At 38.8% G+C, this 26118-nt stretch overlaps 1 protein-coding gene across 2 annotated transcripts in view; it reads right to left on the minus strand.

The window, feature by feature from the left end:
* The window catches only part of ATF6 (activating transcription factor 6), a 247054-nt gene that overhangs the window by 164469 nt on the left and 56467 nt on the right, over positions 1-26118 (minus strand). For both annotated transcript variants that reach the window (XM_070782819.1, XM_019958118.2), the window contains exons 8-9: positions 24485-24670; positions 23380-23471 (exon numbers count right to left, since the gene is read on the minus strand). In XM_070782819.1, coding sequence (XP_070638920.1) covers positions 23380-23471; positions 24485-24670 — 278 coding nt within the window. The remainder of the gene's footprint in view (positions 1-23379; positions 23472-24484; positions 24671-26118) is intronic.

The following is a 26118-nucleotide window of genomic DNA, read 5'->3' on the forward strand; positions in this document are numbered from 1 at the left end:
TGCTAGGGGTCAGTGGGCCTGAAAAGCACAGATTAATAAAACATAAATAACTTCAATTTCTCCAGAAGCCTGGAAAAAGTATTATAAGAACTGTTACTTTATTTTTTCATTTATGAAATTCTAAAAGCTAACAACTGTTTCACTTATGAAGCCAACTTAATTATTAAGATATGATTTCAGATACCCAATTTTCATACCAAGTAGCTCAACAAAAAATGGCACATCTCCAAATCTATACTACCCGTCACAAACCTGTTTCCTTATGGTACCAGCTGGTCAATTTCAAAGTCAAGCCATTTCAGCAGGTAAGAATCTTACAGTTCCCATCCCCAAAAGAAACCCATTTGCTGCTATTGCTCTCCCTGAACACTGCATATGAAAAACTGAAATCACTTTAGGATTTGGAAAGAGCGGGAAGATCCTTAGGTTTTAATGTGGAATAGTGGAAAGAACACAAAATTTGGAATCAAGAGATGTGCATTCAACATGTGGCTCTGAGACTCCCCGAGTCATTCTGGGAAAGTTGGTTAACTTCTCTGAGCCTCCAATTCCTCTCTTCACAGCAGTTTTCAAAGATTCAAATGATATGATGGATGAGAACATGCCTTATAAATCAGAAAGGAAGATGACACAGCAGTTAGTGGCACAGCTTGTCTTCCCGCCTGCCAAGGTTCAGGCTATCCTCAACATAGCAACTGGAGTGATTGTTTTAAAATCTAGGTCAGATGACTATGTCACTCCGCTGCTCAAAACCTTCAGATGGCTCCCCATCTGTATCATGGTAAAAGCCCAAATCTTTAAAATGACCAAGGCCTCGCTAAGTTTATTCCCTCCCTGTACCTAACCTCTCTGGCCCCATCCCCTACTACTCTCCCCCTCGTTCACTTTAGTCCAACCACACCAACCCCCTTGCTTTTCCTGGAACATGCAAGGCACACTCCCACCCTAACACCTTTGTTCCCTCTGCCTGGAATGCCCTTTCCCCAAACATCCATATGGATAATTATCACTTTTAAGCCTTGGTTCAAATATCTACTTTACAATGACAACTATTTAAAACTACAATTCCAATAACCACCCTCACACTTGTAAAACTGTTTACCCTACTATATTTTTTATCCCTTTTTTCTATCATTTTACTTATTATGTTTACTATCTGTATGTCCCTGTATGTGTATTTTGTTCTAAGACAATGCCTAACCCACAAGAGGCATTTCTTTTTTTTTCCTTAAGTAACAAATGTTATTTTATGTAACATTCTGCCTCTTGCCAGGAGAAAAAATCCAGATCTTTATTTTAGAGAAAACTAAGGCACAACTCAAGAATAGCAGGTGGTGAACTCATTATTATACCATCTCCAGATGCAGGAACAGGAAATTATGTTAATTTTCATTGAAACTGAGGCTAAAGACAGGGAGTTCTCAAGGGAGTTCTCCAAATCTTAAAAAAGCTATTTTTCTCTGTTTATTGAATGGTTCGCAGATGATTTTTGCAGACTTGTAGTAACTGGGGGCAATTTACTAGAAACAGAAATTTGAAGCAACAGATCAATAGTCAAGATTAAAAAAAAAAAAAAAAAATTCCTCTAAATAGTAGTTCTCAGAACCACGGATTACCAGACCTGGAGAAGAAACACATACGTACAGCGGCAGTTTGCCAAGCAAGCCGGCAAGAGCAAGAAGACAACCTGAGATTCTTTCATCCATTCAACGAACAATTATAAAGCAAGCACTCTTCTAACAGGCAGTGCTCATTCTTGGAATCTAGTCACTAGACTCTGAGAAAGGCCAAGCAGCTTGCGGAGTGGTCCAGCTAAAGGAAGAAGGAGACCCCTAGCCAACAGCCCTGGCTCAGTCCCGGTTGAGGCCAGCACCAACCTGCTGGCTATGATGAGTGAGCCATCTCCAAGCAGGTCCTCCACCCTGAGTCAACCCAGCTGACACTCCATGGAGCAAACAACTGCTGTCTCTAGTGAGCACCTCCCAAACTGCTGGTGTTTCAGCCAAGTAAATGACTGTTGTTGTTTTAAGCTCTTAAGTTTTGGGGTGGTTTGCTACACAGCAATTGATAACTAATACACTCTAGTTATTAAATTTCTGAAGTCAATAAATCAATATTTAATACAGTAAGTTTGTGTGTGAACAACTCTTTTGTATTCTCTCACTTGAAAAAGGCATGCTCTAATCTTTCTTAAATGACTATAAATTTCAGTGCAATCTCTTCTGTTATAGTCCCATCAATCCCATCAACCCATAAAATAAATATTTTCTCCTTTTACATCCAATCTTAAGCTTTAGGGAAATGGGTAACATTATTGGATCTTTTTCTCTGCATAAATGGCTGTTGTTCTATTAATGATTAACACAAGGGCTCCAAATACAAACTGAATTCTAGCTCTGCCGAATGTTAGCTATGACTTCAGTTTCCTCATATGTAAAATGGAGAAAATAATACTTACCTTATAGTTCAATATATAAAGTGCTTAGATTAGTACTTGCTGCACAGCAGATGTTTGATAAATAAAAGCTCAACAGCAAAACACTTAAAAAACTGCTACCTTTATCAACCAAACACAGGTGGTATCAACAAACAGGCAGATTATTCTGAAACTGTCTTCACTTTTGTACTCATCTTTTTTCCCAACTATCTTATTTCCATTTATCTCTCATTTTCAAATTCACATTATACAAAAAAAGGGGGGAAGGAAAATTAAAGTAAGTAATGCTGCTTTATTGAGAATTCCAATAAAAGGGTTGAGTTGCTGTTGTTTAGTCACTAAGTTGTGTCTGACACTTTTATGACCTTATGAACTGTAGCCCGCCAGGCTCCTTCTGTCCATGGGATTTCTCAGGCAAGAATACTGGAATGGGTTGCCATTTCCTTCTCCAGGGGATCTTCCTGACCTAGGGATCAAACTCACGTCTCCTGTATTGGCAGGGGGATTCTTTACCACTGAGCCAACAGGGAAGCCCAAAAGGGTTCAGACAGAAAGCCACATAAAGCATACAGAGTATCCATGATTCCCCAGTAGTAGCTTCTCAGAGTTCATGGGTTGTGATAAGTTGACTGGTAACATAAGATATCAGTGCCAGTTTATGTTCACGACACACAGACACCAGGAAGTCTAGATGCATAGCACACACTCACACTTCTTGCTACACCAGCTATAACTCAGTTAAAAACCATTCGTGAAGTGAAAGTGAAGTCGCTCAGTCGTGTCTGACTCTCTGTGACCCTATGGACTGTAGCCTACCACACTCCTCCGTCCATGGGATTTACCAGGCAAGAGTACTCGAGTGGGTTGCCATTTCCTTCTCCAGAGGATCTTCCCAACCCAGGGATCAAACCTGGGTCTCCCACATTGTAGGCAGACACTTTAACATCTGAGCCAAAAACCATCTGTAGAATATACCTTATAATACAAGTTTCAAATGTTTACTGAAATGACAGAACAGGTCAAATCTGGAGAAAATAAGACATTAAACTTCTAGGCAAACTGCCTAGAAACAACATGTAATAATTACATATATATTTTGCAAAATCAAAAGTTTCAAAGTTATTTTATACTACCTTAATATTAAGCCAGACCCTCACTTATTACAAAGTAAAGCTAAGTATCCCTCTATTATTTATGTTTTGCACAGCTCAGTATTGAAAATGGTGTTTGAAAAAGCTATTTTAAACAATCAGCTACTGGTCCTTGTTTCACATTAAACTAAGATTTATAGACTAAAGAAAATATCAAAGTAACCAACTTAAACTCTAACAGTTTTCGCATCTGCCCTAGTCTCTCACTGACGCCCTCTCACAAGATAGAAGCGGCAGAAGTTACCACATGATCTCCTCTTATCTTTGAAAGGACACAGTGACTGACTCACTCAAGGTATTAAAGGAAGTTAGCAAAGAATGTACCTTTCTGATTTCAACTGCTTTCCCTTCACTATGACGAGTCAGGTCTGAGGGGAAAGGTAGCCAAGTGATACATTATAAAGCCATTGCAATACTCCTTATTCGTCTCTCTATATGTAACTCACAAGAAAGCCAAAACTAAAGAAAATCATCAATAGAATTTTCCATGCCCTCAAAACTCTGCACTGTTGATAGACTCTATGTCTTTTTTTTTTTTTTCTTTTTTTTTTTTTTTCCAGGCAAGAGTACTGGAGTGGGGTGCCATTGCCTTCTCTGTCGTAATACTCTGTGAGGATAGTTAAACTGTAAATCTCTTTACTTTACCTTATGTAACAAGAAGTACTAAATATCTTTAGAACTTTAGGTTTTTGCACTATGCAGTTTTCATTCACTTATTTTTAGTTAATGTAAAACTACATAAATTTAGAGATCGGAGCTTTTTTAAAAAGCTAAACAATAGGATTTAAATGATGATGATTATATCTAATAATTAGTGCTTAAAATACATAAATTATTCAGTGAATCGCCAAAGGCATATTTTTATCAAATAGAACATATTTCCTCTTAAAATTGCTAGTGGATAGGGAGCCGTCAGAGGACCCTTCCTCATGGACTTTGGTTCTTGGTAAAAAGACAAAGAAGAATCTGAGATCTTACCAGTGGCAAAAACAAACTTACTGTAGCAAGAACAGAAATACCAGCTCAAAAAGATGGGCCAAGCCAAGAAAGTCACCAGGGCTGACATGATGGGGGACAAGGGTTTTTCAAGACAGGGCTTGTGCGTATTTATCTAAGTGGGTGTGGACTGATAGTTGATCGACAGTTGCAAATTACATAACAATAGGCTCTTTGCAGAAGTCTTTCCCATAATTGAGTCTGTTATAATCAGATGTATATATGTATGAAATATTTATGAACGCTTATTAGGTGCTTTCACTTTCAGGTATTGGAGAAGGAAATGGCAACCCACTCCAGTGTTCTTGCCTGGAGAATCCCAGGGACGGCGGATCCTAGTGGGCTGCCGTCTATGGGGTCACATAGAGTCGGACACGACTGAAGCGACTTAGCAGCAGCAGCAGCAGCAATAGGTGCTTGGCTGTCAGGTCACATGAGGACACAGCTGCATATCAAGGATGCATGTGCCAGAGTTGGAGAAATCCCTGTGGTTAGTTTGTATCCACTTTTTTTTTTTTTTTTTGTAGTCCAGCTAAAATATAAATTTTATTTTTTTTAATTTTTTTTAATTTTTATTTTTTTATGTTAATAAACTTCTGTTTGATTTTGTCCTGCTATTCTGTCATTTCTTACAGAGATCCTCAGCTAAGAACTCAAAAGGGTAAAGGGAAATAAGCCTCTATGTCACCCTAAGTCAGCTTCAATAATTGCCATAGTGAGCAGTCTTTTTTTTGGGGGGATGAAATGTCCTATAGCTATCAATTAGGTCTAACTGGTCTATTGTATCATTTAAAGTTTGTGTTTCCTTGTTAATTTTCTGTTTAGTTGATCTATCCATAGGTGTGAGTGGGGTATTAAAGTCTCCCACTATTATTGTGTTATTGTTAATTTCTCCTTTCATACTTGTTAGCATTTGTCTTACATACTGCAGTGCTCCCATGTTGGGTGCATATATATTTATAATTGTTATATCTTCTTCTTGGATTGATCCTTTGATCATTATGTAGTGACCTTCTTTGTCTCTTTTCACAGCCTTTGTTTTAAAGTCTAATTTATCTGATACGAGTATTGTGACTTCTGCTTTCTTTTGGTCCCTATTTGCATGGAAAATCTTTTTCCAGCCCTTCACTTTCAGTCTGTATGTGTCCCCTGTTTTGAGGTGGGTCTCTTGTAGACAACATATGTAGGGGTCTTGTTTTTGTATCCATTCAGCCAGTCTTTGTCTTTTGATTGGGGCATTCAACCCATTTACGTTTAAGGTAATTACTGATAAGTATGATCCCGTTGCCATTTACTTTATTGTTTTGGGTTCGAGTTTATACACCATTTTTGTGTTTCCTGTCTAGAGAATATCCTTTAGTATTTGTTGGAGAGCTGGTTTGGTGGTGCAGAATTCTCCCAGCTTTTGCTTGTCTGAAAAGCTTTTGATTTCTCCTTCATACTTGAATAAGATCCTTGCTGGGTACAATAATCTGGGCTGTAGGTTATTTTCTTTCATCACTTTAAGTATGTCTTGCCATTCCCTCCTGGCTTGAAGAGTTTCTATTGAAAGATCAGCTGTTATCCTTATGGAAATTCCCTTGTGTGTTATTTGTTGTTTTTCCCTTGCTGCTTTTAATATTTGTTCTTTGTGTTTGATCTTTGTTAATTTGATTAATATGTGTCTTGGGGTGTTTCTCCTTGGGTTTATCCTGTTTGGGACTCTCTGGGTTTCTTGGACTTGGGTGATTATTTCCTTCCCCATTTTAGGGAAGTTTTCCACTATTATCTCCTCAAGTATTTTCTCATGGTCTTTCTTTTTGTCTTCTTCTTCTGGAACCCCTATGATTCGAATGTTGTAGCGTTTAATATTGTCCTGGAGGTCTCTGAGATTGTCCTCATTTCTTTTAATTCGTTTTTCTTTTATCCTCTCTGATTCATTTATTTCTACCATTCTATCTTCTAATTCACTAATCCTATCTTCTGCCTCTGTTATTCTACTATTTGTTGCCTCCAGAGTGTTTTTAATTTCATTTATTGCATTATTCATTATATATTGACTCTTTTTTATTTCTTCTAGGTCCTTGTTAAACCTTTCTTGCATCTTCTCAATCCTTGTCTCCAGGCTATTTATCTGTGATTCCATTTTAATTTCAAGATTTTGGATCAATTTCACTATCATTATTTGGAATTCTTTATCAGGTAGATTCCCTATCTCTTCCTCTTTTGTTTGGTTTGGTGGGCATTTATCCTGTTCCTTTATCTGCTGGGTATTCCTCTGTCTCTTCATCTTGTTTAAATTGCTGAGTTTGGGAGTCCTTTCTGTATTCTGGCAGTTTGTGGAGTTCTCTTTATTGTGGCGTTTCCTCGCTGTGTGTGGGTTTGTACAGGTGGCTTGTCAAGGTTTCCTGGTTAGGGAAGCTTGTGTCGGTGTTCTGGTGGGTGGAGCTGTATTTCTTCTCTTTGTTCAGTCGCGCTGTGGGGAGGGAGGGAGGGATGCTGCAAACAAATGACACTGGCGTGCGCTCGCAGTGCCTCAGCCACACTGGGTCTGCCCCCGCTCACGGCACGTGTAGCCTCCCTGCCCACACTGCTCGGGCTCTAGGTTGTTCCACCAGGAACAATCCGAGGCTGGCCCTGGGTTGCATGCACCTCCCAGGTCCAAGCCGCTCAGGTTCAGGCACTCAGGTAGTCCTCAGAGGCGCAGACTCAGTTGGGCCTGCGTTTTGTGTTCTTCCCAGGTCCGAGCAGCTCAGGTGATGAGGTGTTTGGTGAGCGCCAGTGCTGCAACTTATCGCCTCCCCGCCACTCGGTTATCTGGGTGTAAAACCGGCGCACCTTCTCAGGCAGATGTTGACCGTCCAGACCCCCAATAAGTTTTAGTTAGCAAAGAAGCCAGTTTTATAGATAATGTCTCTCTGGGGCTGCGATTGCCCCCTTCCGGCTCTGGCTGCCTGTCACCGGAGGGGGAAGGTCTGCAGCCGGCTATCTCTGTTTAGTCCTTTGTTCCGTGCACGGGCTGGCGGTGTCTTAGGTTAGGGCTGGCTTTTTGCATGGTAGATATCCCACAGTCTGGTTTGCTAGCCCAAATTATTTCGCTCAGATAGTGCTCAGGGTATTCAGGCCAGATTCTTACTCTCAGCGATGCAGCCCGCTCCGCGCCTCCCTGCCCAGCCCCCGCTTGTAAATGGCGGATGCAGGCGTCTGCGCTGCTTCTCCGCTGGGGGAGTTACCGTAGGGCTCACAATCTGCGAGTTTTAATTGTTTATTTATTTTTTCTCCCTGTTATGTTGCCTTCTGTGCTTCCAAAGCTCGGCACGGATTCGGCAGTGAGAAGGTTTCCTGGTGTTTGGAAACTTCTCTCTTTTTAAGGCTCCCTTCCCGGGATGGAACTCCGTCCCTCCCTCTTTTGTCTCTTTTATTGTCTTTAATATTTTTTCCTACCTCCTTTCGAAGAGTTGGGTTGCTTTTCTGGGTGCCTGATGTCCTCTGCCGGCATTCAGAAGTTGTTTTGTGGAATTTACTCGACGTTTAAATGCTCTTTTAATGAATTTGTGGGGGAGAAAGTGTTTTCCCCGTCCTACTCCTCCGCCATCTTGGCGCCTCCCTCTATGTCATTTTTTTAAACAAAGGGTGAAACCCTATAGGGACTAGAAGAAAAGAGAACCAATTACTTTGCACAGATTCTTTTTTGAAGAACATGAATAAATTAGACACTTGGGAAAAGAACTAATCTTAGGTCTCCTGGCTGGCTGGCTAAGTCACTTCAGTCATATCTAACTTTTTGCGACCCCACAGACTGTAGCCCACTAGGCTCCTCTGTCCATGGGATTCTCCAGGCAAGAATACTGGAGTGGGTTGCCATTTCCTTCCCCAGTTAGGTCTGCTGCTGCTAAGTCACTTCAGTCGTATCCGACTCTATGTGACCCCATAGACAGCAGCCCACCAGGCTCCACCATCCCTGGGATTCCCCAGGCAAGAACACTGGAGTGGGTTGCCATTTCCTTCTCCAATGCATGAAAGTGAAAAGTGAAAGTAAGGTCGCTCAGTCGTAATCGACTCTTAGCGATCCCATGGGCTGCAGCCTACCAGGCTCCTCTGTCCATAGGATTTTCCAGGCAAGAGTACTGGAGTGGGGTGCCATTGCCTTCTCCGGTTAGGTCCGCTACCTCTCTGCAATCCCAGAGTCAGTAACACCTAGTATTTAGATGTATAGTATTTCTTCAGTTTATGTGTCACTTTGATAAATGTGGAAAGTACTTTTAGCCAAAAACTTGAATTAGATTTCATTTTAAAGTTTAGCTGAACAAAACCATGTATACTTGGTGGTTTGAAGTCTGACATATAAGTTATAGAGTAACTTTTAACCTACAGCCAATAGTGATATCATACAGCAAAGTGTGCTCAGCAACTGAATAAGGGGAAAAATTGAAGCCAGATTTGGAGACAGGCTCATCTCATATAGGAAAGTTAGACCCTCTTCCTATAAAAATAATGAAAAGCTGACAAACAGAGAATACTGGAATTAGAGACATTTTATTTCTAACCAGTTCCAGGCAACTCAAATTCAATACCGTATTCTCTGTGGTGATCTTTTCCCTAATAACATAATCTCTTAAGAAACCACAGAGCAGCTGGCCCCTACGGAGTATGATTTGCCTTCCTCACCCAAGTCTGATGTCTTAAACTGTAAAGATTATGGTTCTTATGAGAGGACAGCACCTAACCCTGGACAAAGGAAAAGTATTATCAATTTCAAACACTTGCTAATTTTGTTGTTGTTCAGTCGCTAAGTCATGTCCAACTCTTTGCGACCCCATGGACCACAGCATGCCAGGCTACACCATTCTGTCCTTCACCATCTCCCGGAGCTTGCTCAAACTCAAGTCCATTGAGTCTGTGATGCCATCCAACCATCTCATCCTCTGTCACCCCCTTCTCCTCTTGTCTTCAATCTTTCCCAGCATCAGGGTTAAGACTCAGTATATTTAAAACCTCCTAAGGATGCTTCTTTATTATTTGCAGAAAAGGAGAATGGTTAAAGTGACTTTTTAAATATGTAGAAAGGGGAAGAAGTAACAAAGGAATCTATATACTGCAGTCCTATGTGCCAGGAAGAAGTTCCTCTTATAGGATTCTGTCATGGCTCTTATTCTCTCCAAAACACAAGTTCATAAATTTCCTCAATTATATAAAACAAACCTAGGAATATACAAGTGCCTATCCAGAGATTTTTAAAAATTTCTTTCACATGTATTATCTTCCAATTTAATGGGTAAGCATGCTTACAATCACCATAGGGGTCGATATATAGAAAGGAAGAAATATAAAATTATACACAGTAGTTTTCAACCCTGGACACACCTCAGGATTATCTAAAGAAAAATGCTTTATTTAAAAAGAAATGATTTAGACCCATCTCATTAGATTCCATACATTAGGGGTAGGGCTCAGTTAGCTGTCTTTTTAAGATTTTCATAGTGATTATGTACAGGCAAGGTTGAAAACCAGTATAGAGAGAATTTAACAAAAAGTCATCCAAACTATTAAGGAGAAAAGGGAAATTAGCAAAACATCAGACAAACTTCTATGATAAAAGCTGTTGCCCTATCATCATTCAAGAGTCAAGAAAACTCAGAATATAATAAAGGTAATAATAAACAACAAATTACAAGTAGCATTCAGACTGATGTTTTTCCAACTAGCTCTTAATCACTTTGTTTTACAAAGAAGGAAGTATTTTTAGCACAATTTGTTGCTGGTTAAACTTTATTTGCTAACAGAACCTTTTAGAAATTCTTTTCTTTCTATCAAAATTTATCTATTTTCCTCCCCTCTTTCCTTATTTCCCCCTCATTTCTTAAATTAATTCAACTTCCCTCCATGAAGAAGTATTTTTACAAGTGTCTAAAATGAACACTGCCCATTTTCCCCACCTCACTATATTTCCTGAATATTTGTATAACTCTGAGATTTACACCAACCCTTGGGGGTGAGGAGCAAGTTAAACTTACCTAATGTCGAAACTGTCATGAAGTTAAACTTAAAACAATGAAACTTCCGAGTCAAATAGAAACACAGCATAGAGAAGCAATGAAAAACTATGTCTTCAGTATGAACAACATCAGGTATGATCTTTGACTACTCCTTGGAAGTAGGGACCCAACAGGAGGGAACCCTAAAGACAAGTCCTCTCCCTAACAACAAAAATATTAATATCTCTTCCTCAACCTCATAACATTTAAAACATAATAACCAATATACCAGACCTATCCAATCTCAGTGTCTGTTAGAAGGTTTAGTGTATGAAAAATGATTAGATGAAACTACATTTATAGTACAGGAAGTGGTAGTAATGAGATAAAGAAAACAGATATGAGAAGTAAAGTATCTTAGAAAATGTACAATAAGAAAAAATAAAGAAAACAGAGTCAATTGTAAGAGGCCCAGGATTTGAGGGTTCAGCATAGTGGGGGGGACACATGTGTACCTGTGGGTGATTCACGTCAATGTATCGCAAAAACCACCACAATACTGGAAAGCAGTTATCCTCCAATTAAAATAAATCAATTAGCTAAAAAAAATTTCTTTGCCATTTTTATTTTTTTTTAATTTTTTTTAATTTTATTTTTTAACTTTACAATATTGTATTCGTTTTGCCATATATCAACATAAGAGGGGGATAACTTCTTTTCCACTTCCGTGGAACCTTTTATATTATACTTTGGTTACTGTCAGGCGTCATACATTTCCCTTGGAATGTTTATCTCTCCTTCTCTCCTTATAAATTTTTAATTTTACTCTCCTCTGTAAAAGTCTTTCTTTACAATAATTATCTCCACCTATTTCCCTCTTCTCAGTACAACACTCACAACATACACCAGTTACTTGGTACTTGCTATGACACATCCTTGCATTAGTCACTGTTTATGCTGTTCTCCTTCATTGTGAGCATGATGGCCTATGTGACCTGGACACAGTCCACCCTTTCAGCCTAACTGCTTACCATTCTCTACCATATAACCTACGTTCATTCACATTCAATCATTCATTTCACTTAGTCACTCAACTGTCATCCAACAAATATTTATCAAGTAGCTACAATATGTCAAACACAATCTAAAAGCAAGGTAAAAAAATTTTTTTAATAATAAAAATAAATAAGAACAAGGTAAGCTCTAGCCATCCCTGACTGCAGCTTACTGTACGTAACAGTCATCTTCCTTCACCTCTCCAAGCATTTATTCAGAATATTCCCTCTGCCTGGAAGGCCGTTCCCACTTTGTCACCATGATTAAACCTTTCCTCACAATTCAGTGCAACATGTGTCTACAATGTACTACGCACAATACAGATGCTGAGAATATACGTATATTTCTTTAAAAAAAAAAAAGGAGGGAATTTCCTGGCAGTCCAGTGGTCAGGATTTGAAGCTCTCACTGCAGGAGTCCAGGTTCAATTCCTGTTTGGGGAACTAAGATCCTGAAAGCCATGCAGCATGGCTGAAAGGACTCAAGGAGTCAATAACAGTGATGACAGACAGACCAACAAATAATCAGTAAAACGTGATACATTCTATTATATATATACAGGATAATATGGGAACACTAAAAAGAAATACTAAGCCCAACCCAGTCAAAAATGGGCAGAAGACCTAAACAAACATTTCCTCAAAGAAGATATACAGATAGCCAATATACACATGCTGCTGCTGCTAAGTCACTTCAGTCGTGTCTGATTCTGTGTGACTCCATAGACGGCAGCCCACCAGGCTCCCCCATCCCTGGGATTCTCCAGGCAAGAACACTGAAGTGGGCTGCCATTTCCTTCTCCAATAATAAACACATGAAAAGCTGCTTAACATCATTCATTATCAGAGAAATGCAAATCAAAACTAAAATGAGGTATTACCACACACAGGTCAGAATGGCCATTATCAAAAACCTACAAACAATAAATGCTGGAGAGGAGGTGCAGACAAAGGAACCCGCTTGCAGTGTTGGTGGGAATGTAAATTTATACAGCCACTATGGAGAACAGTGTGGAGATTCCTTAGAAGACTAGAAATAAAACCACCATATGAGCCGGCAATCCCACTACTGGGCATATACCCTGAGGAAACCACTATTCAAAAAGACACACGTACCCCCAGTGTTCACTGCAGCACTACTGACAACAGCCAGGACACGGAAGCAACCTAGACACCCACTGACAGATGAGCAGATCAAGAAGCTGTGATACATACACACAACAGGATATTGCTCAGTCATAAGAAAGAATGAATTTGTGTCAGCTGAACCTAGGTGGGTGAACCGAGAGCCTGTTACACAGAGTGAAGTAAGTCAGAAAGAGAAAAACAAAGATCATATATTAACACACATATACATATGGAATCTAGAAAAATGGTACTGCTGCTGCTGCTACTGCTACTGCTGCTAAGTCGCTTCAGTCGTGTCGGACTCTGTGCCACCCCATAGATGGCAGCCCACCAGGCTCCCCTGTCCCTGGGATTCTCCAGGCAAGAAAACTGGAGTGGGTTGCCATTTCCTTCTCCAATGCATGAAAGTGAAAAATGAAAGTGAAGTTGCTCAGTGATGTCCGACTCTTCGAGACCCCATGGGCTGCAGCCCACCAGGCTCCTCCATCCATGGGATTTTCCAGGCAAGAGTACTGGAGTGGGGTGCCATTGCCTTCTCCAGAAAAATGGTACTCATGAACATATTTACAGGGCAGGAAGAGAGACACAGACCAGGAGAACAGACCTGGGACACAGCAGAGGAAGGAGAGGGCGGGACCAACTGAAAGAGTAGCCCTGAAACATATATTACCACACATCAAGGGAAAGCCAGCAAGAACTTGCTGTGAGACGCAGGAGCTCAACCTGGTGCTCTGTGACAACCCAGAGCGGTGGGCTGGGTGGGGCCGGGAGGTTCAAGAGGGAGGGGAAATATGTACACTTATGGCTGATTCAGGTTCTTGTACAGCAGATATCAACACAACATTGGAAAGCAATTATCCTTTAATTAAAAAAATACTTAGCCTAGCCTAGGGGTGAGTTCAATTTGCTCAATGCCAATTCTTAAATCTAAAAATAACAATTCCCTTGCTTTTCTTTATAGCTATACCATATATGCACATGCATACATAATGTACAGTTTTCCTGATTTGAACTTCATATAATCATATTTTAAATATTTTTCTGCAATTTGTTTTTCCCACACAGCATAGTGCTTCCTACAAAGTCTGATAAACAGCATTTTAATATCTAATTCAATATCAAATTTTGTTATGACTTCTTCTTTGATCTATGGGTTATTTAGAACTGTGCCTTTTAATTTTTAGTGGTTTAGAAGTTCTAAGTTTCATCTTTTTTATTATTGATTTCCAGCTTAATTGCTGACAGTGAATATATTCCATATGTTAAGTTTTGAAATTTGCTGATATTTCCCTTATGGCCTAGTACAAATTAATTTTTTAACACTTTCACATATGGTTGGAAAAACTGTATTGACAGATGCAGTTGTATATACATATGGCCACCAGATCAAATTTAATAATGGCAATAATCAAATCTTCTGTATCTTTGCAGATTTTCTTGTCTATGTGGTCGATGAATTATTGAGAAAGGTATGCTAAAATTTCCCACTATGGCAGCAGAAGGTCAATTTTATCCTGTAGGTCTGTCAGTAATTGTTTACAAGGAATATTACTGGGAACATACTAATTTAGAATTATAATATCTTCCTGGTAAACTAAACCTTTAAATCAACATGTAGTGACTAAGTCTAACACTGCTTTTCTCCTTAAAGTATATGTGTCTGATGCTAGGCTTTCTTTTGACTACTATTTGTTTTTTCCATCCTCTGACCACCTACTTTTTTGTAGCTTTATGCTTTTAGGTGTTTCTCTTATAAACAGCATAAAGCCCAATTTTGCTTTTCTCCCCAATCCAGTCTGACAATCTTTGCTTTCTAAATGCAGAGTTCAGTACATTTCCACTCATTGTGATTACAGAAAATAGTCTAGATTCATTTTTACTACAGTATTTTGTGTTTTCGTAATTGAGCTGTTTATTTCTCTCTTAATGCCATCTTTTGGAATGAGTCTGTCCACCTCATTCCACGATACACTAGACTTAGCAATGATATATTCTATTTTGCTAGAGGTTACCCTTCAAAACTTTAAAATATCAATTTAACACTCTAAACATAGTCATTATCTTTACCTACTTCTCAAACAATACAAACTTTGAATACATTAAGTTCAGCTACACCCCTCACAATTTATCAGTTATTATTATCCAGAAATTACAGTAGTCCCCCTTTATCTGTGGTATTGCTTTCTGCAGTTTCAATTACCTGTGGGTAACCACAGACTTCCCTGATGGTACAGTGGATAAGCCAATGCAGAGGACACAGGTTTGATCCCTAGTCCAGGAAGCTCAACTGCTGAAGCCTGCTCCCTCTAGGGCCTGCGAGCCACAACTACTGAGCTCCTGGCTGCAACCACTGCAGCCTGCAGGCCAAGAGCCTACGCTCTATAAGAGAAGCCACCGCAGGAAGAAGCCAGCACACGGCAACCAGAGAGTAGCCCTTGCTTTTTGCAACTAGAGAAAATCTGAGCCCAGCAACAGACTCAGTGCAGCCTAAAAAAATAAAAATATATGAAACATACCAGAAATAAACAATTATTGTTTTAAATTGCGCACTGAGTAGCATGATGAAATCTTGAACTGTCCTGCTCGGTCCCACCCTTAAAGACGTCAGTTATCCCTTTGCTCAGTGTATCCCGCTGGTAAGTCACTTTGCAGACATCTCAGATACCAGGTCAACTGTCACAGTATCGATACTGCAGTGCTTGTGTTCAAGTAACCCTCATTGTACTTAATAATGGCAAACAAGTGCAGGAGCAGTGATGCTGGCAATCTGTACATGCCAAAGAGAAGCCATAAAGTGCTTCCTTTATTTGAAAAGGTCAGGTTCTCTACTTAATAAGAAAAGGAAAAAAATTGTATACTGAGGTTGCTAAGACCTATGTAAGAACAAATCTTCTATCCATGAAACTGCGAAGAAGGGAAGGAAATCATACTAGTTTCATCATCACATCTCAAGCTGCAGAAGTTACGGCCACAGTGTATAAATGCTTAGTTAAAATGGAAAAGGTACTAATTGCTACCATAAGCTATTTTGAGAGAGAAACAGGTCACATTCATATAATTTTTCTTACAGTATATTGTTATAACTATTCTATTTTATCATTAGTTACTGCTTTTATTCTTACTGTGCCTAGAAATTAAACTTTATCATGGGTATGTACATATGGAAACAACATAGTGTGTGTGTGTATATACATATGTAGTATTCCATACTATCCATGATTTTAACGATCCATGAGGGGTCTTGGAACATACCCCCCAAGGATAAGTGGGGGGAGCTAATACTAAATTTCTGTCTTGATTTGTTTTAGACACTGTTAATGTTTTATACCATCAACTTGTTTTAGTTTCACCCATAAAAGATTTGAACGCTTTCAGTAAATATTTTGGAACTAAAAAAAAAAAAAGTTTCGTTCACATTTATTATTTTTGTTGTTGTTGCTGGCTACTCATTTCTAGGTCTCAAAATCTTTTGAGTCCATTTTCCTTCTTCCTTAATTCCCTGACACTTGTGAAGACTACAAAAGATTTTGGATGTCCCTCAAATCTGGCCTTATCTAATGTTTCTTCATGATAAAATCCAGGTTATGGATTTTTGGCAAGATTATCCCAAAAGTGATACTGTGCCCTTTCAGTGCATCACATCAGGAGGTACAAGATGTCAGTACATCTCATGACTGATTATTGATTATTGGTTACTTTGATTATTTAGTTATGGCAGTATAACCCCATGCCTCTTAATAGTGCTCATGTTTTCCATCTCTATGTTTCTATGTTACGTTCTGCATAATTTCTTCAGCTCCATCTTCCCATTTACTATTTATTTCTCCAAATGTGTCTAATTTTTTGTTTTAACATGTGCATTACTTTTCTAATTCAAACTTTTTAATTATCACATTTCCAGATTTTTTTCAAAATGTCCTGATCAATTCTGATGGTCTTTTGTTCTTTCATCTTACTTTAACTCCCTCTTTTAACATACTTATATTTTGTATCTATTAATTCAAATATCTGTAGTCTTTCAGAGTGTCACTCTGTAGTTTATTTCCTCTAACTCTTGCTCACGGTAGCCTGTTTGCTGGTGTGTTTAATAATTTGGAGGAGGTGCGGGGATGCGGATTCATGTTCAATTGAAATCCTACCTTTGGCAATTTCTTTAGATGTCTATTTAAAGTGCCTTTCTTTGAGAAGGACTGGCATTTGCTTTGGCCAAGAGACTAGTAGTAGCACCAACAGAGGATCTCTTAAACTAGATTTTTGTCTTGGTTTTTTGGAGGCCACACAAGTAGTAGAAACTCAGGCTCAAACCAGCATGAGTTAGGGCCTGTGGTAAAGAGAAAATTTTTTTAAAATTCTACTCACAGTCAAGGTACTTTGCAACACTCCCCCTCTGAGGTATGGTAATCTACTTTTTTTTCTTTTAGCAACCAAGAATGGTATTCTTTGGAAGTCCTGACTTTATTTGGGTGGGCGTAGGAGGGCTTCAGTTGCGACTTTTCACTTTGCTTAGGTCCAGAGCTCTCTTTCCCGTTCCCAGATGCTAGGCCAAAAGGATAAGGAAATAACTCCAGGACAAACACTACTTCCAATGATAGCTTACTACATGGATTCATGTTAGCTTGGCTATTTCTGGCTTCCAAGAAATCCTTCCTTTTTCCTCAGTTCAGCCATGAAATAAGAGTTTTGACTTGTTTTTTAACCTAGCATTTTCTGGTATACTAAAATGCAAAGTTTCTCTGTACCTCTAGCCCGCCATATTGCCAAAAACAGACATCTTTAAGGTTTTTTTGAATAATGATAGGGAAAAAAAATGCTTTAGGGTTTAGTAGAAAAGGCAGAGTTTTTAATGATAATTTTTAAAAAGAGATCTGGATTAAATTTCAGGTTCTTTATAAACTATGACTAATAATCATAGACTCAACCTCGATGAGTAGAAAGTGAGAAGAGGGTTTCCTACCAATTCATTTGTCCTGTTTGGTTATTCCCTGCTGCCTAGAGTTACTGTTTTTATAGACCACCCAGAATAGGCCAGTTCCTTGAATTCTGTGCCAAAAATCACTAGATGCCCTCTTTACCATCTACACAATATCAATAAGGTCAGAAAAATTAACCCTTTTAACTATATTTAGTTTATTTTCTTTTTCGGTGTAATAACTATTCGGGTACGCAAAACTCTTCAAACTAGTCAGTTTTGCTTACACATTACTTTGACAAAACTCTGTTACTTTAGACATAAGGTGTATTTACATTTCATCACCAAGTGCCTTCAGGAAATGTTTCTTAAGGCATACCTATATTTGGCAAACGTGTGTTATATATTTTTTCACTTGGACCCATACCAGTAAGGCACAAAAGTTCAATTCTCCACTGAACATCTGAAACAACATTAACAACACTATTATGGTAATGTGATCTCTTCTGAAAGAGTTCAGGTTCCTAAACCTAAAATGCTTTTGAAATCTCTGATTAAAATGTCTATTTGTCTGGCCAGACTTAGTTTTCCGGTACCTGAGAAAAGTTGAGTTAGAACTCATGGTCTGTTATTTAAAAGCCTATGCAGTTTCTATATCAATTAAAGCAGAATAATGCTTGCTTTATATATACATACACACACACACACACACACACAAGGCCACGGATGTGGAAGTTGTTCAATAAATATCTTCCAGGTGGTACTAATAAGGTTCAACTAGGGAGTTCCTGTTCCTCTTGCAGACTCCCAGGCCTGAGAAGGTCCTCTGTCTCGCAGTGAAAAAGACTGCAAACGGTGAGGTCAATTAAGAAATACTTCTGAATAATATACATGATGGAACATCTTCATCCCCCACATTTGCTTCAGGGGTAGATCTCAGTCTTTCAAGTCATTGTTGCTCTCTAGCTTTGATATTTCACTGTTTGTGCCGAATTTTCTCCAGAAGAAATAATTCCAGCTTTGTATGAGTTTTGTAGCCATTTCTTTCCTATTTCCTTCTTGGTGTCTGAGATATTCCAACTTGTTAAGACATCTTCATATTTTTTCATTCCTTCTAGTTCTTCTCTGTTTTTTTTTTATCTTCAGTCTAAGCCTTTTAAACATGTTTTTAAAATCTGAACAGTTGCTAATATTCCCATTACTTCTTGGCTTTCTGTTCCTAAAGCTTCACATAAAGACAGGCATAGATTTCCTTGGGTTGCTCCTCAGGATTTTCAAGTATTTCAACTTTCTCTCATGCTTATTTATTCTTTTTGTACTATCCATCTAATTTTTTAAACACAAACCTTTATTGATAAATTGAGACCACTATCCCCTCCATCCATAATGGGTCAATCTACTTGCTCATGGAAATAAGACCCATCCTTTGATACACCCATCACCTCAGCATCTGTGAAGATCAGTAATTCATTAAAAGTTTTTTGTTCCTGTCTTATCTTTCAAATCTCTATTGACTTATACAGACTCTCACAACAGGACATACCCAACACCATTCTCACTTCCTGCAGCAAAATTCTACTGTCTTTATTCATTCATCAAATGCTACTACAAAAAGTCACTGTGACTACCATTATCAGAGTTATTGATGTTCCTTCAAGAATATGCTATCTTTACACAATACCTACATAATCTTTTTTCATATTACAATTGTTTACATATGTGCTTCTCTTACTAGACATGCTTTTATTCATGTGTACATTCCTGGTTCCTTGCTCAGCACCTGGCAAACATATAAAAATATATGCTGTAGGTCTGACTGAAAAAACAATGAGCCTCACCTCAGAGAGCCTAGATAACAAATGAGGAACTAAAAGCACACAGCTTTTAAGAAATCATATAAATGTGTATCTCTGGGATTCCGTGGTAGTATAGTGGATAGGAATCCACCTGCCAATGGACGGGACGTGAGTTCTATCCTAGTCCAGGAAGATTCCACATGCCGAGGGCCAATTAAAGCCTGCGTGCCACAAAGACTGAGACTGCGGGCTGCTACTGAAGCCCACACACCTAGGCCTGTGCAATGCAACAAAAAGAGCCACCGAAGTAAGAAGCCCACACACCACAACAGAGAGCAGGCCCTGCTCACCGCAACCTGCACTCACGGAGCTCCGTCTGGTACTGAGGGTCCCAGTATAAAATGCACTCAACTTTTGAGAGTTGCACTCATGTTGATGAGTGCAGAAGAATTGATGCTTTTGAACTGTGATGCTGGAGAAGACTCTTGAGAGTCCCTTGGACTGCAAGGAGATCCAACCAGTCCATCCTAAAGGAAATCAGTCCTAATATTCATTGGAAGGACTGATGCTGAAGCTGAAACCCCAATCCTTTGGAAACCTGATGCGAAGAACTGACTCATTGGAAAAGACCCTGATGCTGGGAAAGATTGAAGGCAGGAGGAGAAGGGGACGAAAGAGGATGAGATGGTTAGATGGCATCACCGACTCAATGGACATGAGTCTGAGCAAACTCCAGGAGTTGGTGATGGACAGGGAAACCTGGTGTGCTGCAGTCCATGGGGTCAAAAAGAGTTGGACACGAGTGAGCGACTGAACTAACTGATGACTTTATATTCACTCCATAGTAATCTAATTCACTTTATTCAAGTAATTTAATTATATTCAAGTTCCTAAATCAGGATGACAAAGTTTTGATTAGCACGTCTCTGGTCTCCTATATTAATCAAAAGATAGATCTTCTTAAATAAAGAAGTTGCACTCCTTGGGACTTCCTTGATTCTTCAATGGTTAAGAATCTGCCTTGCAATGCAGGGGACAGGGGCTTTGATCCCTGGTTGGGGAGCTAAGATCCCACACGCTATGGGACAGCTAAGCCCACACACAACAACTACTGAGCCCGCACACGCATACTGGAACCCCTGTGACACAACTAGGGGCCCACATGCTACAACTAGGAAGTCCGTGCACCACAACGAAAGACCCTGCATGCCGCAACTGAGACCTGATGCAGTGAAATAAATTAGTATTTTTTTAAAAAAGAAAAAGGAGTCCAGTTCTCACACACAAAAACAAAAGAATTTTAATATAAAGGATACGGGTAAAATGTCAAAAATAAATAATGAAAAAAGCAATAATTTTTTTTTTAATAATGCAAATGCTTATTTCAGGTATCTCTTCAGCATGTTTTATGTAACTTGTCTAGTATAGTGTCAACTTTCAAAAATAAGTCAACTTGAAATCATGACTTTTCACCGAGCTATCTTAGTTAACCAATTAAAAAGCGAGGTCTCTGGGACTCCATGAAGAGATTTCAAATGCTCTGGGGAATTGTGCTAACATCAAACAACAACCAGAGTCCAATATGAGATCAACTTCATTTTTAGAAAACAACTACATAGAAATAAAATGGGAATGACCTGGTTTGGCTATCAAACATGTGAACAGGAGGTTCATTATACTATTATACTATTTTCTCTGTTTAAAATCGTCATAAATAAAAAAGAGATTATTATTATTCAACTTATAATTCCTTTCAGTTCTCAACTAATTTTAATACAGATTTCACTCCTATCCCTAATAAATCTGCTTTCCAAGATTACCACTGACCTGCTAATCACCAAATTCAGTATTTTCATCTCAGTTTTCTGCCTCTTTCAAGCCCTCAACATGTGATACCACTGCTCAAGCCCCTCCTGAAACTCTTTTCATCCTTGGCTTCAGAAAACCATTTTCTTCTCATTCTGTCCCCAATCCTATTCACTTTGAGTGTCTTTCCCTGGGTCTATCTATTGTTCATGCTGAGTCACTCAGATTCTTATTATTCTTCTTCCTCTATTTTTCTCCTTGGATAATCTCAGCTACTCCACTAACATCTCTGTCTATCTATCAGATAATTGGTAGGGAGGGGTTGGGGGCAAGAGGAGAAGGGGACAACAGAGGATGAGATGGCTGGATGGCATCACTGACTCGATGGACGTGAGTCTGGGTGAAGTCCGGGAGTTGGTGATGGACAGGGAGGCCTGGCGTGCTGCGGTTCATGGGGTCGCAAAGAGTCAGACATGACTGAGCGACTGAACTGAACTGAATATCTAGGCATTACCTCAAATTTCCCAATATCTAGTCACTATCTCAAATTTATACTAACAATAGAAACCATTATTTTCCACCATGAAATTATTCATCTTTATATGTTGGCTACTTCATATAAGAGTATCACCATTTGGTCCCTCAAGAGAGAAATTTTGGAATTATGTTTCCTTTCTCTCTTTTCCTCCTCACATTCCACACTGTATTCATCATCAAATCCCACAGAGTTTACATCAGAGATGTACCCTGGGATAGGCCATCCTTTCCATCACCATAGTCCAAGTTTAGACTCTCGTCTATTGCTTTACATACATCAACAGAATCCCATGCTGTCTCTGTCAACAGTTTCTCCTCCATCCAAACCATTTTCAATAGCACCCTCAGAGTCATTTTAGTCATCTTCCTAAGATACGAAACTGATTATGTTACCCTCTGCCTAAAAACCCAGGAATGACTGGTTTATAGTAGCACTGAATACAGCAGCATACTAAGCCCTTCATTATCTGGCCTCACTTATATCACCAGCTATATTTCCTCACACACACTTCCACATACATAAAATGCACCGGATTTTTCACTTTTTTTCTGAACTTGTCAGCCATTTCATAACTGTGCCTCTTATCATGCTGCTCCCTTGGCATGCCTCTCCCGTACTTTCCACCAGGCAAACGATCGTCGTACTGTAAGATTCAGCTTCCTCTATGGGATTTCCCTCATCATTCTGGCATTCAACAAAAGAAAATGTTTTGTGCATCTATCAATATGACATGAACCTTCTCCTCAAGGAATGCATATTCTGGTTTATATTCTTTTAGTACTTTGTTCATACTGAAGTTATGACATTTATCACATTATGCTATAGTCATCCTGCCACACGTCTCTCCTCCCAGCTGGATCATGAGATCTTTAAAGGCACGGCCCCTGTCTAACTACTCTTTGACTCCCCAACATCTAGGATGCTGACTTTGTTCATGTGCAGAGTATGCCATGGTTAGTGGGAATCTGAAAGAGATGATTTTTAAGATCCCTTTGAATTCTAGTAATCTATAATTTCAACATTAATGCAGCACTTCTTAGTTGTGATTTAGCTGAAAACCTGTGTCAAATACAGCTAGAATGCTTAAAATATTTATATTAATTCCTGTTCCAAACCTACGGAAGAGGAAACAGAATTACTGCTCTAGTTAGGGAAGAAATCATTCAAGTGCCTTATAATCACTGACACTCAAGTACATAGTATTGAGGGAGGTAATATTATAATTACATTTTAAAGTTAAGTAATTGAGGCATAGAGAGATTAAGTAACTTGAGTAAGACAACAAAGTTACTAAGCTAGGTGGGGAAGCTAGGATTTGAACTCAGTCTAATTTCAAGGCCCATGATCTTTTTCAGTTCAGTATTATGCTTTATCAGTGCTCTGTTTAATAACTTAAGGCTTCCTTCATTTAAAAAAAACATGAACTTTACTTTCTGCCAGACCTACATGAAGAACAAGAAAGAGGAACCAATCTTTCTTCTGTTATCTTGCCTCTGAGGAGGAAAAAACAAATCCATTTTTCCCTAGCTTATGACTAGAGCAAAAATAATAAATAATAAGAATTCAAATTTCTAGCATTAGTATCCAAAACAAATATCTATACACTTACCTCATGGGTCCATAGTTCAATATTACAAATGCCAAAACTATCATCACACAGATAGCTCTTCGCTTCGGACTAGGAACTTTAAGCCTCTGGTTCTAAAGAAAATGATCATATTAAATACAATTGAATTACACATCAGTCTCACAAAAAGCAACATCTAAGATAATAATAACCCTCCTCTTTACCAGTTATGAGAATGCTTAAATGAAAACCAAAATGCAAATATGAGGAAAGAATACTTTTCAAAAGACTAAGGAGAGGAGTAGGAGAGAAGAGACACAGCAGCCCTTGTTACAGAGGCCTCTTCACCCAAAGGAAGAAGTCAACAATTTTATGTTTTTATGAATCTTCAAAGAATCCCAAGGCACTGTACTTTAGTAATCTGTCTCTCTCTTAAATCACTGTTTTCAGTAACATAATGGAATATTCCCATGTGCTCAGGGTAAGATAGAAAGAGCAATGTAAGAAGCCAGTCTCCGGTGGTCAGGACTCCACGCTTCCACTGCAGGGAGAATGGGTTTGGTCCCTGGTCAGGGAATGAAGATCCCACATGCTGCCCTGCACAGTCAAACAAAAACGTCCCATTTACTAGGCAGAGGCATCTGTTTGGTTCAAGAAAGCACTGCAGTAGGAAATTCTGAAGGCAGCAGATTTCATGAACAGAACTGAGGTGATTAGCCTCATTGGGATGCATAGCAACGAAATACAAAGTATAGCATAGTGGTTGGGTGAACTGAGAACACATTAAATTTTTAAATTTTGTATTGTTTACTCTTTTAAAAGGGAAGACCTAGTGGGACTACTTAGGAGACCTGATGTGATTCATTTAGTCAAAAAAAAAAAAACAGAGAAAGGGTGCTATGATAATAAGGGAGAAGAAACCCAGGAAAAGGAGACAATTTTTATACACAGCTTGGGAGGTACAATTCAAAAGCTCCTCTTTCCAACATTTTATCCTTATGACAAATGTTTTTGGGCTTATTGTGCCTGCCTTTTCCTATTATTATTTTACAAAATTTAATTTAAAATGTAAAATTTCCAATTGCTTTATCAGGAAAAAAAAATACTTCAACCCATCATCTCGCCTCTATCACTAACTAGCACTCACCTCTGATACAACTTCATCCAGTTGCCGCTTCAGGGAACCATTCTCTTTCTTCAGCTTCTCATTCTCCAAAAGGGCTGCCTTTAACCTTGCCTCTAAGCCTAGCATGTATTCTTTCTTCTTCTTGCGGGACTGACAAGCTGACTCTCGATTTTTAATCATACGTTGCTGTCTCCTTAACACAGCAATCTAGGAAAAGTTACAGTAAATCAAAAATAGTTGGATTTTAGAATCACATCAGTGAAGAATATACTGATTTTTATAATTATCTTTAAACAAATTGTTCAAAAGATAGCTTATTGGTTGTTTTTAAAAAAATACTCAAATGAAATAAACTGAAATCAAATGATTAAATAAGGCCTTCTAAAACCTGTTAAATGATTTCTTCTGGTGTTTTCACCAGAAATAAGACTTATTTATTGATAAATAATAAATAAGATTTATTTATTGATCTTCCCACTTTCCCTTTAGAAATACTATTTATATGTATACATACAGCTTTAATCTATATCAGAGGCCCTGAATTACTTGACTGTTTTTCGGAACCATCTATCCAGTTACTTATAGGGCCACTTCTGCTGGTAGAGTTACCATCACTTCAAATTCACCACATGCCAACTGAATTCATTATCTCCCTCTACCTATTCTTTAAAACCTACTGATTTTCTATCAATGGTATCTCTCAGGATATAAAGGAAGGTGTGTCCTGTAACCTATTTTTCTTTCATTCCCTACCATATTAACTCATCTCCAGACTACTGCAACAGCTTTCTAACTACTTCAGCTGGCTTGAAGCTCCTTCTGTCTACAATTTTTAAGATAACTTTCTTCTCCTAAAAACATTTTAATCTTGCTGCTGCTGCTGCTAAGTCGCTTCAGTCATGCCCGACTCTGTGTGACCCCAGAGACGGCAGCCCACCAGGCTCCCCCGTCCCTGGGATTCTCCAGGCAAGAACACTGGAGTGGGCTGCCACCTCCCTCTCCAATGCATGAAAGCAAAAAGTGAAAGTGAAGTCGCTCAGTCGTGTCTGACTCCTAGCTACCCCATGGACTGCAGCCTACCAGGCTCCTCTGTCCATGGGATTTGCCAGGCAAGAGTACTGGAGTGGGGTGCCATTGCCTTCTCCATTGCAAAAGCAAGCTAGTCACATATTTTACCTACCCACGTTTGCTTTCAAAATCTTCCATAATGCGACCACTCTCTACTTTTCTAACTCTCCAACTATTCACACCACACCTTCCAATCAAGGTTATTCCATGATCTTCACACATATCTAACGCGTTCCTTTATTCATACTGTGTGTTCTGATTTAGAATGCTTTCCTCTACTAAGCTATTTAAGGACCATCCAAACTCTTAATTATGATAGACCACTTGGAGTTTTTAATATTGTCTGAATTACTTATGCCCTTGTAGTTCAGAAGATACAGCTGAATGCTCTGTTTCAAAAATGCTGACTTTTTCTCTCTTTTCCTAGATTTTATACCTCGGAAGCCAAAACTATGTCATATGACCCACAATATCTACCATAATCAAAACTTACTGACCAAAATTATTTTTGTCATATTTTATAAACAAAGATGTGAAAAGTGTTTTAGCATTAGTCTATTTCAGAGAGAATGTGAGATAGTAAAATT

Source organism: Bos indicus, chromosome 3 (genome assembly GCF_029378745.1).
Source record: "Bos indicus isolate NIAB-ARS_2022 breed Sahiwal x Tharparkar chromosome 3, NIAB-ARS_B.indTharparkar_mat_pri_1.0, whole genome shotgun sequence".
Lineage (NCBI taxonomy): Eukaryota > Metazoa > Chordata > Mammalia > Artiodactyla > Bovidae > Bos > Bos indicus.